This window comes from Mesitornis unicolor, unplaced genomic scaffold, assembly GCF_000695765.1.
Source record: "Mesitornis unicolor isolate BGI_N332 unplaced genomic scaffold, ASM69576v1 scaffold21602, whole genome shotgun sequence".
NCBI lineage: Eukaryota > Metazoa > Chordata > Aves > Mesitornithiformes > Mesitornithidae > Mesitornis > Mesitornis unicolor.
This window is the reverse complement of record NW_010168778.1, coordinates 1-13848: the sequence shown is the minus strand read 5'-3', so window position 1 is coordinate 13848 and position 13848 is coordinate 1. Positions and strand designations below refer to the sequence as shown.

Genomic DNA, 13848 nt, shown 5'->3' with positions numbered 1-13848 from the left:
ACCAAAAACCCCTCACAGAAAACCCAATAGATAACCCTCCTCCACTACCAAAAAAAAAAAACCCTTACAGAAAAATCGAATACATTTCCTACAATCAGAAATTCTGACTCAAGCAAATTAGCTTTTCCACCTCAGTTTCTCACAAAACTGCATAATTCTCACATTTTGTTGTATTCTTTCAACATGCCAGTAGACAATAAACTGAGCCTTATTGACAATAAGAGAACTTTGCATGAGGCAGAGCAAATATTATTTGAAGGTGGCACATTTTGAATGGGTATACAAAATCTGAGATTAGTGAGGATCCCCAGGAAGACAGTTTCATCCTTCCCCAGTGAAATGTGTGGTAACATAGCAAAAATAGTCACTTGCATAACTTGGTGTTGCTATCCTTCTTAACACTTTTGGGAATGATCTCTGAATCATATAATAGATTTGTTTTGTACTGCTTCTGCTCTTAACGTTGTTTGCTGTTATAACTTAAAAGGTTACTTTATTTTCTAATTCATTAAATTCATAAGCACTTAAGTTAGACACCTGCTTTTCTAAGTTAAAAATGGCTAAAAGTCAGTACTGTAAAACCCAATTAATTAGAACTTTTATGGAGAACACAACAAACCATTCCCAGCACATGACATTTATAGATCAAAATGTTTGTAAGGAGAATTTAAGAAGACATCCCACAATCCAGTTCAAAGGTGACTATATACCAAATGTAGATAGTTAGTTCTGCAGAGTTAAAAATCAGTTGTCCAAACTATTTCTGTGCAAAATGTGTAAAGATTTTATGTTTCCTTATACATATTTAAAGGATTAGATGCCCTTTCAGAGCTGCTTTCCACACAAATATTATTAGACATTGTAAAAAATAAAACAGCCCTCTCCCCACCCAAAATAGTAGCTATGTAAATTTCTATTGATTTAAACTTGAATGTGCATTTAAAGTAGCATAAAATGTGCTTTAAGTTGTGGCAATTATCTTAATTTATTAACAAAAATATACCTCTCAAATATCAGGTCTAGGTGGAACACACTAAAGAAAAAAACAAAAGAAGGTTGCTCAAATTGAAGTTCATAGATGTCAGTATTCATTACCAGAATTGGCTTTGAACAGGGTAGTCTGGTGTAGAGATATGAGTAACAGTGTGGCACCAAAAAGCATGGAGATGTTCAAAAAAGGACTTGTGTTCAACAGAGTCTGACTTTGACAAGTAAAATTAAGGATTAATTGGAGAAAAAAAGTTGTCAAAATATATAGGTATTTTATCTGTCGGACTACAAAAGCCATTTACATGTTTTGCAACTGAAGTTATGTAAATCATGACAATGATTTAATAAAAGGGATGTGCAACAGAAAGCAGTAATAAACATTCAAGTAGAATAGTTAAGTGTTATGTATATACCTGCTTATTGACACTGGTGGGACCTCAGCTACATTATGTTGTACATATACTGCTGCTGTACTCCAAATTTTGAAGTGGAATTGAGGAATTCAGAGCAGTAAACTAGTAAAATGGGAAGAGCAAAGCCTGAAAAGAATGCTTAGAAGCTTGGTAACTTTTCCCAGGCTGTCAATCTTAAAAAATCACAGAATGGTTGAAGTTGGAAGGAACCATTTGGAAGTCATCTAGTCCACACACACACACCTCCTGCAAGCAGGGTCACCTGGAGCCCATTGCTCAGGACCATGTCCAGAAAGCTTTTGAATATCTTTAAGGAGGGAGACTCCACAACCTCTCTGGGCAACCTGTTCCAGTGCTCAGTTACCCTCACAGTAAAAAAAAGGGTTTCTTGATGTTGATATGGAAGCTCCCGTGTTTCACTTTGTGCTCATTGGCTCTTGTCCAGTCACTGGGCACTATTGAGAAGAGCCTGGCTCCCTCTTCTTCATTCCCTCCCATCAGATATTTGTATACATTTATGAGAACCCCCTGTCTTCTCCAGGCTAAACAGTCCCAGCTCTCTCAGTGTGGCCAGTATCCCCTGCTCCTGACTCCTGGCAATATGGTTAGCATAACTAATGCCATTTTATAAGGCAAATAGCCATTCTCTGTGACCAAGCTGGTCACATATCGGTCTCCTTTTCCCTCTTCATCAGGCCTTGAAGGTCCTCTGCATCAGGCAGAATTATTCTCCCCTTCCCTATTGGCTTCCAGGTTTCTGGGTGCCAGGCTGACTGCTTCCCTCCTTACTGGCCTTGAAGGCCCCAGGCACCTGGCCAACCAGGTTGTGATGACCCTGACACAGAACAGGGAAGCGTAGCACCACACAGAGCACTGTCTATAAAAATCAAGCAGTTACAAGTCCTAAGTTGGACTTGGACTGGAACTGCTGCTGGACAGCAAAACCCACGATCCTCCAATGGTCAGATATACCTCCACTGTCGCCTGCTTCTTCCGAGGATTGACTGACTTGTATTCTTTTGTGTATTTTGAGTCTAGATTATGATTGCTATATTGATACAGCAAGTCATGTATTAAGATTTGACCTGATATGAAGAGGGTCCAGGTGATTAGAAACCATAAGCTAAACTGTGCTATAAAATTCTATGTTATGCTACTTATAAAATTGTGCTACACTGATTCTGCTTATTAAAACGTGTGCTACTCTGATCATAAGATTCCATGCTGACCATAAAATTCTGCTAAAAATAAAGCTTTAATTTTAACTACAACTTAGTGTCAGCATCATTCTGCCAAAGATCCTTAAAAGAACTTGTCTGTCCCCGTAGAGCCAGGTGACACTCAGCCTCTCCTCGTAGGAGAAATGCTCCAGTCCTTTAATTATCTTCGTGGCCCTTTGCTGGATTCTCTCCAGTATATCCATGTCTCTTTTGTACTGGGGAGCCTAGAACTGGACATGGTACTTCACATGCAGCCTCACTAGTGCTGAATAAAGGGGAAGGATCACCTCCCTCATCTTTCTGGCAATATCCAAATAATGCAGCCCAGGATACCATTAGCCTTCCTTGCTACAAGGGCACATTGCTGTCTCATGTTCAGCTTGGTGTCCACCAGGACACCACACACCCTTTCTCTAGTCCTTTTCTGCGAAGCTGCTTTCTAGCTGGTCAGCCCCTGTCATGTACTGTTGCATGGGGTTGTTCCTCTCCAGGTGCAGGACTTTTCCCTTGTTGAACTTCATGAGGTTCCTGCCAGCCCATTTCTCCAGCCTGATGAGGTCCCTCCAGATGGCAGCACAACCCTCTGGTGTATCAGCCACTCCTCTCAGATTTGCATCATCTGTGAACTTGCTGAGGGTGCACTCCTTCCCACTGTCCAGAGGTGTTGGCAACTTGGTGCTAAAAATATATTTTGGGGTATCCATATAAGATTTTCCCCTATATAATCAAGGAAGGGGGAGGAATAAGGAAAATATAATAATTTTAATATTCAAAGTCAGGCTTGATAATTTACATTTAATGACATAAAATATTTAAGTGTTCATGCATTAGAATGAAGAACTTATGTGTGTTAAGGAAATTCACAGCATTGTGGTATTATTCTCTTCACTGCTCATCACCTATAGGTTTGGATTAATTCTACTTATCTTTTTTTTAATTTAGCGAGTAAAATAAAATTTAAATTTTAGTTAAGCACAGTAATTAAAGCAGACAAATGTTGTATAACATGCAACAATAATCAGCTAAACACTGACAAACACTTCTACTGTTCCCTGTTGCTGAACTACTGCTAATGGTGTGAGCTATACTGTGTTCTGGAAATAAGAGGCTCCCTCACAGACTTGCATAAACCCCTAAGGAGGAATTTTTCTGCTTTTGGTGAAATACAATTTAAGCATTATGCTTCAGCTCAGTCAAATTCCATCTTATACATTCATACTTACTTGCATACTTACATTCATACTTACTTGGGAAAAAAAAAAAGATATGACTTAGCAAGCAAACTTATTTCATAGGGAAAAGTATTATACCAGCATACATGTCTCAACTTTAAAATACTAAGTCCTTTTTAATTAAAATACTGAAGAAACTGCTTCTTCACAACCTGAAGTCACATCACTACATTTTGCTCATGAGAATAAAATTTACAGTCATGAGTTGCACATAAAGGATTTATTTTAAATGTTTTAAGGATAGAGTTACATCATAATTATAAAAATTACTTACAGAATTAAGTAACAGATTTAAAGTGTTCATACTTCTAAATGCAGAGAAATAAAATAAAAATAATGGAACTGAGCTCTAAAGATGAAATCATTATCTAATTTTAAAATGTGAACATGAAGATCTTTGAACTATACACATACTAAGAACCATCCAAATTGCACTAATGATGTAAAATACAAAAAGCACAGCATTTTCAAGGAACCAGAAACTGCTTTTACCATAATTCTTTTTCCCTGAAGCAACTATAATCTATTCTATCTGAAGATAAAGTCTCAATTTTTAAATAATTCATTTAAAGAAGGCTTATACCTATTGCAACAAATAGGATTTCCCCCAAAGTATTTCAGTCTCTATGCAGTCCAACTTAGTTTAGGGTTTGGCACTCAAAAGAAAAATGTAGTGTTTTACTTATCAATTGTGATTTTATTCATTCTTGAACAGAATACATGGTTCCTTCAAATGCTGTATGACACATACAACTGGAAAATTACCTTCCGTTGGTACTACGTTTACCTCACCAGTGCATTTAATCTTACTAACAACCATTCAAACAGCACAATAAGCAAATTCACAAAAAACTGAACACAAAATAAAACCAGAACAAAACTCAAACCTAAACATTATAACATGCAACTTTAGTTTGTTACATAGAACATTCTAACCTTCTAAGCATGCAAAAAAAGATGGTCTGCATTTAAGGTTTTTTTTTCCTTGTTAAAATGTTTTACATGGCAGCCTGACATCATGCACATGCACAATATACAACAATTATACAGCAGGTAAATGAGAGAGGCCAGTAACTTTTATACAAAGATCCATGGCTTGTGCCATCACAAGACCTATGATAAATTTGGAAAGTAATGTTGAACCCCTAGAACAAGGGATCAACATGTAGTTACTAGGGTAATGCAAGCACTGCATGCAGATCTGAAATATGAGCCTAAAATAAAGCCCAAAGCAGATGTCAGGGAGTGGAATTAGTCTCAAGTCTCAAAAAAGTGGTTTAAGCTATTAAAAAAACAACTACAAAACAAAAACCACCCCCTCCCAAACCTTAAGAAAACAGATGAAAATAAAAAACCCATGCAACAGACAATGGGGACATCTAAAAACAACCATAAAATTTGAAAGTGTATAGATTATGTTCTAATTAGCAAAATATGTGGTGTATTAGAGTAGCTTGCATAAAACCCACAAATGCAAGCCTAATCCTAAAAATGTTGCAGTAGACCTAAACCTCAAATTTTTCAAAACAAACCTTGTATTCCTTAGATGTAAAGCCCAAAATTCATCATACTAAGTTATACACATATTTTATGTATAATCAATACACTCATTCTTGTGCCACAAATATCAACTTGGGCTCATGGAGCCAGGCTCAGCTTTGAGATTTACATGCAGGACTCTTAAGAGTCAATAGAAAGCACATAACAGATCTGCATGAGAAAAGCACTATGTTGCAAATCTGCTCACTTTGTTCAAAACACAATGACAATTTACTGACTCAGGTACTTAATGCTTAAAGACTGGATTGAGAAGCTGTGAACTGAAAGACAGTAGCCTGCCTTTGGTTGCCCATGATGAAATACAGGATATAATGCAATACAGTAGCAAGGAACAAAGAATTAAGATACCATATTTATACAGTATTACCATTTGACTGCATAATGAGGCACAAGCCTTAAGGCTAAAATATGAAATCAGGCCAAAAAATGGGCAGAAAGGGACTTAAACCACTGAGTCTTTGATATAAAGAATACCCATAATAGAGGTCAGACCTCTGATCGCTGATTAACAGTACCTCTCCTGCATCCTTCCACTAACAGCATAAGGTTGGATATCTATGTATTCCTTTTTTCCATCAATAGTGTTGACTGTATTCACATTCTTCACATACTGTATTTGTGTGAAACAGTGCTTTGAAGCTTGTAGAGCTCTGCTTTAATGTGACAATTTCGTCACTGTGCTGATCCTTGTTATAGTTCTGATGCTTTTAAAAGTTGCTACATTTACAAAACACCAAATATCCTAACCTTGATTTACAACTATCTTGCAAGATTAAAACTGTGAAAGGATTCTGCTGTTGTGGGCTGCTATTTACATCCACAATCTAATGCAGATGACTGAACCACTGAGACTGTCTATAGCTCCCATTAGATGCCACTGGCATGCAGTGTCTCTAGTGTTCATAGAATGAAATTCATGTTAACAGCATACCTCAAAGCAAGTACACCACAAAAGGCGACAACAGGTTTAAACTGTAGATTTGTCTGGACGCTCCTTACATGGAAAAGCCAGAAAAAGAATACATTAAGAAGATGCCTTCTTGAACCAAAATGGTTAAAAACAATAGCAAAGCCCAAAACAAAACAAAACAAAGGAATACAGCAGACTGAATAGAAGGCAACAAATGCTTCTCCTTTTCTAAATGATGTCTTCACTGTAAAAGGACCCCCCACCCTTATAAGATTGTATATACCATGTAAAAGATTAACTAGTATTAGGCTTCTAAGCACAAACAAACATTCAGGTTGCTAGGTTCTGATATTAAATGAGAGACAACTGATTGCCAATGCGTAGTCTAAAGTCTTCTGAAGTAGCATATATACTGTTAAAATTGTGGCACCAAGCACTTGGGTTCTGCTAAGAAATGTGTATAATGAAACAGAGTACAACATTTAGGATTAAAGGCAGCTTTGTTGTGTGTATTTTACTGGTTCCAACAACTTGCAAACACAGGCCCTTAACCTGCATTTTGTAATTAACTGGTTATACAGATTAAATATATTTTTATAGTTTAAAGCCTTTTCACTGAAAGGTGTGTAAGTTAATCACTTGATATCCTACTGCCCTGTGACTAGGAAAAATGCACAAGTATTTCCATGTACTACAAGGTCTTAAAAAGCTTAATTTGAAATAAAATGTAGAAACACAGTAGATTGATGTCACTTGGGTTAGGCACTCCTTACTGCTGCACAAACTTTAAATCTTTCAGAAAAGTCACCTCTGTCCCAACCCAGAAAACAAGGACTGCCAGTAGCCAAGAAATTAAATTTAATGTTACAAAAGAAGGCATATTGAAAATAGCAAACTACACTTGCATGTGGCAGTTGAACAGGTGAGTGCAAGGTTGAAGAAAAAGTTAAAATCTATGAAGAAAATTAGATTACAATACTAGATTGACTTCACACAGCTTGAATTTGCAGCTGTTCTTTGCTTTTAACTCCCTCCCACCCAAAAATATTAACTTTCTTCAAGAAAAGGAGTTCTCTTATGCAAAATTTGTCATGTTCACATAAATTTGTATTATTCAGAACAAGTTTTGCTGGCAGAGATTGTAGGTTCACAGGGACATTTAAGCTTTCATTTAACTGAAAAACAGTCAAGTCTGTGTCTATAAATTTTACATTTAATAGTTCCACAAATTTGGCAGAAGTTCATGATGATGTCTAGGATGTCTTCACCAAATCATAGACATAAATATGGAAATCATCATCAAACTTGATGAAATAGACAGATGGTTTGGCTTCAACTTGATGAATGACCATGCCAGTCCGTTTTGAGCCATCTTCTTTGGCATATTCCACTTGTTTGCCTACCAGGCTATCCACAACTTCACCTGGTTCCCGTTCTGCAGGAGGTGAATCATCTGCAATATGAAAATACAATGTACTTTGGTAGACCTTTATGGATTTTTTTCCAATATACAAAACTGCAGAGCCTTCTTTAACAGTTAAGAAACAATCACAAGTTTAAAATGCAGAGTATGTCTAAAACAAGATGAGTTGTTCAGACAAGCACCTATTGCCATATTTATAGAAAGTACAATCACAGAATTTATTTTTCTTTTAGATAATACCGTCTTCAATTTTATGAAGTAAAAAATAGCACTTTGATTCATTAGAAAAGTAAATCTTTTTACTTGAAGGTTTATACATCAATTACTGAACATGACTGTAGATAATTGAACTTAAGCCCCCAGCAGAACAAGGCACTGAGTCTCCTTAACAAAAGGCAGGTATGCTAGAACTCCCTCTCTAAACACACTTTATTCAAAATGTCAATGCAAACATGCCATTGCAACAAAACCACATCTCCCAAGCTAATTGTAACTTCCTTAATCCATAATGCAAAGGGGCTTTTGATTTCACACTAGACATTTTCTACAGACCTGTCAGTCTGATCTCGGTGCCAGGGAAGGTTATGGAATAGATTATCTTGAGTGCTATCACATGGCACATGCAGGACAACCAGGCAATCAGGCCCAGTCAGCATGAGTTCAGGAAGGGCAGGTACTGCTTGACTAACCCTCTATGACAAGGTGATCCGCTTAGTGGATGAGGGAAAGGCTGTTGTCATTGTCTACATGGACTTTAGTAAGGCCTTGACTCCATTATTTTCTTCTTTTTTTGTACTAGCTATCGAAATCTCTTGAACAATACAGATTGTGAAAATCCTTCTATATTTATAGGAAAAAAACCCAATAACTTTCACTTCAAGAAAGGAAGAAAAAATATTGCTCCTAGCCAATTGAAAAATTTTTCCTGTTTATGTGTTTAAACATGTGAGAGAAAATGAGTTTTCAAAAGATTAGTGCTTCTTTCTTCCAAGAAACTATTCAAAAGCTTTCCAAAATGAAGATGCCTACTCAAACTAAATTAATGGCTATTTTAGTTAGCCCTGAAACATTATTCTTATAAAAACTGCTTCAGAAATACAACTCCTTGAGATGGCTCTTCATTCATGACACTTCTATAAAAAAATAACAATCAAAGGCTTCTAGTTTGTTGGTTTCTGTTAAAAAAACCCTAAGTTTAATCTCTTCCATAACAGTATGTATATCTTTATCAAAATTAGGTATTATTACGGGAAAGGATTTTCCAGTATTTATCGCATATTTCACCGCTGATTCAAGTAAAATATTTCAGAAGTTGTTTAATACAAACGTGTTTTCTGTTGTGCTGTAACTTTTGTTAGTTTTCATACTTTAAAAGATCCTTGTTTGTCAACTCTCTTTTCCATACATAAGCCAAACAATAATACAAAGAGAGATGCTGCTTTCCAGAATAAAGTAACTGGCCTACTTACTGGAATCAGGCATAATACGAAGGTCACCTTCTTTATAGTCATCTAAGAGTTGGTACATGTACAAGACAGGATCTTTCTCGTAGGTAATATAAAACCATGTGTTCATAATAGGAGCTCGAGCCAAGACCATCCCCCTCCATTCATCTTTTGAGCCATCCTCTGTCTCAAACATATGTTCCACAGCTTTGCCAATCATTGTGTCTGCCAGGTGGGCATCGCTAATTCGAGATGAAGCTGAAATGGTAGCAGTTCATAAGTTTGTCCATTCAAAAGTACAGAAATAAGTCTTTGTAAAAAATACCCTTTATCCAGATTCATGAATAAATTTGAAAATTAGTCAATTTGCATACAAAACAAATACTTTTAATTCCAGAGAGTTGAAGACCATAGATCTGCAGAACTTGAAGAATTATTTTAACATGTTATCACATTTATCAACATTTTCCATTTTCCATCATTGTACACAACCCCCCCAATTAATCAAACTATCATAATGCAAGGTAAAGGGAGACCAATATAGGCCACATCACAGAATAATGTCTGTATTTTAAATATTTTTATTGTGGGGGGAGGGGAGGAAGAGAGGTTAAATCCCAGAGCAGTTGTATGAAGTTATTAATGAAGGTCTTAGGTTTGGTTCACTCTAACCCCATTCTAGACTGCTACTGATCTCTTTGCAGTCAGGAAAAACAAGAACTTATTTCATTCAGAAATAAGTGATTACTAGGGTAAACTCTGAACTTTACAGTTTGGAAAAATGTGCAGTTTAACAATTCAGTGCTAATTATGAAAACAAATAAAGCCTTGTTACTAGTCAAGTTATTTCACTTAGAAAATGCTTCTTTACCTCCATTTGCATTAATAACTAGGGAAAGCACATGAAAAAAATTTCCAACCAAACACATAATTACTGCCAAATACACACAAGAAAACATAGCCAGGACATTTCTCAGCTGGCTCAGAGTTTAAATTTTAATAGAAATATCAGTGTTACATGTACATAAGCTTGTTAGGGATAAGACTGTAAACAAGAAAAAATATTGAATTTACTGCACACCATTTAAAGACAAAAGACAGCACTGTGCTCTCTGGTATCATCAAATCTTTGTGAAATCAAGAAAAATTAAAAAGAGCATTTAGATTATCTGCCATGTGATGAAAAGCAATTTAATAAAATCTATATGTTCTGACAACATATGTGCATATAGGAAAAAACCTCTTACCAACTCTGTCTGGAAGGACTTCAAGTGCTGAAACTCTTTCATCTTTGTGCAGCTCTAGTCCATACACACAATCAAATCCATCATACTTTATAAGATAGAGAGAGGGATTTACAGGAACTTGATCAAGCACTGTGCCCTTCCATTGTGTTACAGGTCCACTCCCTTCTTTCCAGCCATGCTGTATTCTGCAGCCTACAATGTTTCTTCGTGGCTGAGAAATAGGTTTGCTTGGTCCAACATTGTTTCTATGCTTTCTGTACACAGATACAAACATAACATTAAACAAGTACATGCTCAAAATTCCACTCCAGTCAAGAGCTGTGTGCTTTAAGAAGGCAATATATTATTATACATTAATAAAAATACATTAAATTCTAACATGTACAGCTTAGTGCACCTTATTCAAATTAAGGTATAAAGCATATTATTACATTGTACTGGAAAAATAAAAAAACCACACTGAAAAGTAGTGGAACACTTTCAACATTTTGTATAAGGTTGCTTTCGTAATAGTAATTTCGAAAACTAGCTTGCTTAAGCCAAAAGAACTATTTTAGCCATTGCTACACTGAACATCAAAAGTAAAACTTGCTTGTTAAAACCCTAAATCAGGTCTCAAAGAGCAATGTTACCTAACAGTATTATACTTCTGCTACTTTGTTGCTCTCTGCAGATGAGTAAACATAATTCCCTTACTCCAGGAGGAATAAGTCAGTGGAACCATTAGTGAAGGTTGACTAAAATTCTTCAAAACATATGTTTTCTCTAACCTATGTTGTCAACTGAAGGAAACTTTGCTTCCCTCTGCACTTACAGGTAACTGACTTCAAAGACACATGGTAGTGACAATATTCTTCTAACACTCCTTTTTAGTACAAGAAAAATGATATGCAAATGTCACAGTAATAGAAGGGATACTCTTTAAAGCAGATAATAAATTAAATATACCTTTTATCTTTCCTCAGTTTTTTAATACAACTTGCATGGAAAGATTCCTTCTGGTGAATATCAGTTGCTCTGATAAATAGTCATGTAAGCTATTTTACAGTTTCAACCCACTAAACCAATGTTACACAAGTTTTATTCTACTCAGTTAAAAAAAACCAACCCAGTAACTGACAGTTGTGAATACAAGTGAAGAAACATATGAACAATACAATACATTTGTGACAAATATATATTCTCTTTATTTTAGCATGTTGCAAAATCCATATTCATTCCTAAAATTATATTTAGAGGGTTGTCTGATTAAAATTCTCATGAATGTTAGCAATTTCCAAAATAAACTTCTGTATTAGTTACTAGTTATAGTACACTTCATTTAAATGGCAATAAAATATGCACATCACTAGCATGCTTAAAAGCAACATGTAAAAAAAGAAAAATCAGTTGCAGAAAACAACATCCATCTTTAGATTAGTGACAGTGACCAAAGAGAAATGTCTCTAGGAACAATGAAGGCTCACAGAATAGCCCATGTATGACAGAGAACCAAAAGACACAAATAGCAATCATATCAGTAAAGTCTAAGAATAAGTATTAAAGAATAATAAAAACAGTATATAAAATTAGTTATGCTGAAGATGTAATCATAACTATATTAAAAAAAAGATGTACAATTGAAGGAATTGTCCCAGCAGCTTGTCCCACCTCCAGATTTTCATTCTCCATGAAAATCTTAGCAGAGTTCCACAGTATCTTTTGTAAAATTTAACGTTTGTGATTATTTAATCTTATCAAGGAGATCAGTCTGCATTCATAACCTGTGTTGTCAAAGTTAAGAGTATTATAGAAATGCTAACCTCTTCCAGTTAAGAGGCAAAGTTGGTACTAATTTTCCACAGAAACTTGAACACATGTTCAAATACTAGTTCTCGCTCAAGTATTACTTTATAAAAAATATATAATACTCTCAATAATATTTTACTATGAAGAAATGAGATGAGAGATCTGGCTCTTGGGCACAATGAAAATGAGTTTGTTTTGCATGCATCTAATTTATTTAGTTTTAATTAATCTTAATTCTATTTTAAGGCATCCTCACAGAATAAAACCAACTGCTACTGAAGCTAAAAAGTTAAAGCTGAAAAAGGTAAAATACTGTTCATGTTTAACCACACAGTCAATTTTACTTTCTGCCTATAAAGCATAATCATAACATTTAAACTTGCACATTTAAGTGAAAAGCTTCAGTAATTTTAAAAAACATGATGGAAAAAGACTATGTAATTAAGTTCAAATTGGTAGCTACCTTTTAAAATGCGTGGAGAGAGCAAAAAGTATTATAAATACAAATCAAGCAGCAGCTAGGTATACTTGCAGTTCCAGTTTTTCTTTGAAGGCTGTACTACTGGACAGCCAGTCATTTTCATTTGTTCATATAGCAAGAAATATGATTTTCAAACAAATAAATTGCTAAAGAAAAAATATTTTTGCTTGCATCTGAATATGTAATAGGAAAGAAAACATAGGTTTCTAACTGACTACAAATAAATGAACGTCTAAATAATAGAACAGGTCCATGTCTTTCTTGCACTGGGGACCTCAGAGCTGAATGCAGCACTCCAGGTGGGGTCACATGAGTGTGGAGTAAAGGGGCAGAATAACCTTCCTCGACCTGCTGGCCATGTTTCTTTTTCTGCAGCCCAGGATACAATTGGCTTTCAGGGCTACAAGCACACATTGTTACCTCATGTCCAATTTTTCATCTACCACTATGACCAAGTCCTTCTCTGCAGAGCTGCTCTTAATCCTTTCACCCCTAGTCTGTATTGATACTGGGGATTGCCCTGACCCAGGTGCAGGACCTTGCACTTGGCCTTGTTGAACCTCATGAGGCTAGCACAGGCTGACTCCTCAAGCCTGTTGAGGTCCCTCTGCATGGCATCCCTTCCCTCAAGTGAATCAACTATACCGCTCAGCTTGGTGTCATCTGAAAACTTACTGAGGATGCACTCAATCCCACTGTCTATGTCGTTGATGAAGATAGCTATCAGTACACTTATATATAAGATAATAGTAACTTTCTCAAACATGTTTTTATATCAATTGTATGTTGTTTCTGTGATAAGCAGAGTAACACACATGTATATAACATTCTGAGATGCTATAATCAGAAAACCCAAAATGTTTCCCTTCTGTTTTACTAGAATTATCTTTATAATATCATAAAGTTTTGATCTTAAAGACTGGGATAACATTTCAAACCCCTACACATTCAATATTTCAATTACCCTACATATATAAAACACACAGAGCCAGGAAAATCAGCTAACACCAAGATCTAAAAATAGTTCCTGATGCATCAGTCATGCCCTCATTGTAAATAGCCATTCAACTGAAGTAAGTTTTAGAACCTCTTATTTAATAGAAATCAAAGAATCATTTAGGTTGGAAAAGACCTATAAG

The 13848-nt window shown here is 35.7% G+C and overlaps 1 protein-coding gene across 1 annotated transcript; it reads right to left on the bottom strand.

The window, feature by feature from the left end:
- Positions 1-7269: 7269 nt before the first annotated feature.
- LOC104535128 (spindlin-Z) lies at positions 7270-10694 on the bottom strand (the record flags this gene model as incomplete). Its single annotated transcript, XM_010179152.1, has 3 exons — positions 7270-7778; positions 9218-9451; positions 10441-10694. Coding segments are annotated over 3 exons (688 nt in total), but the record flags the coding sequence as incomplete, so codon positions are not given.
- Between the last annotated feature and the right edge of the window lie 3154 nt (positions 10695-13848).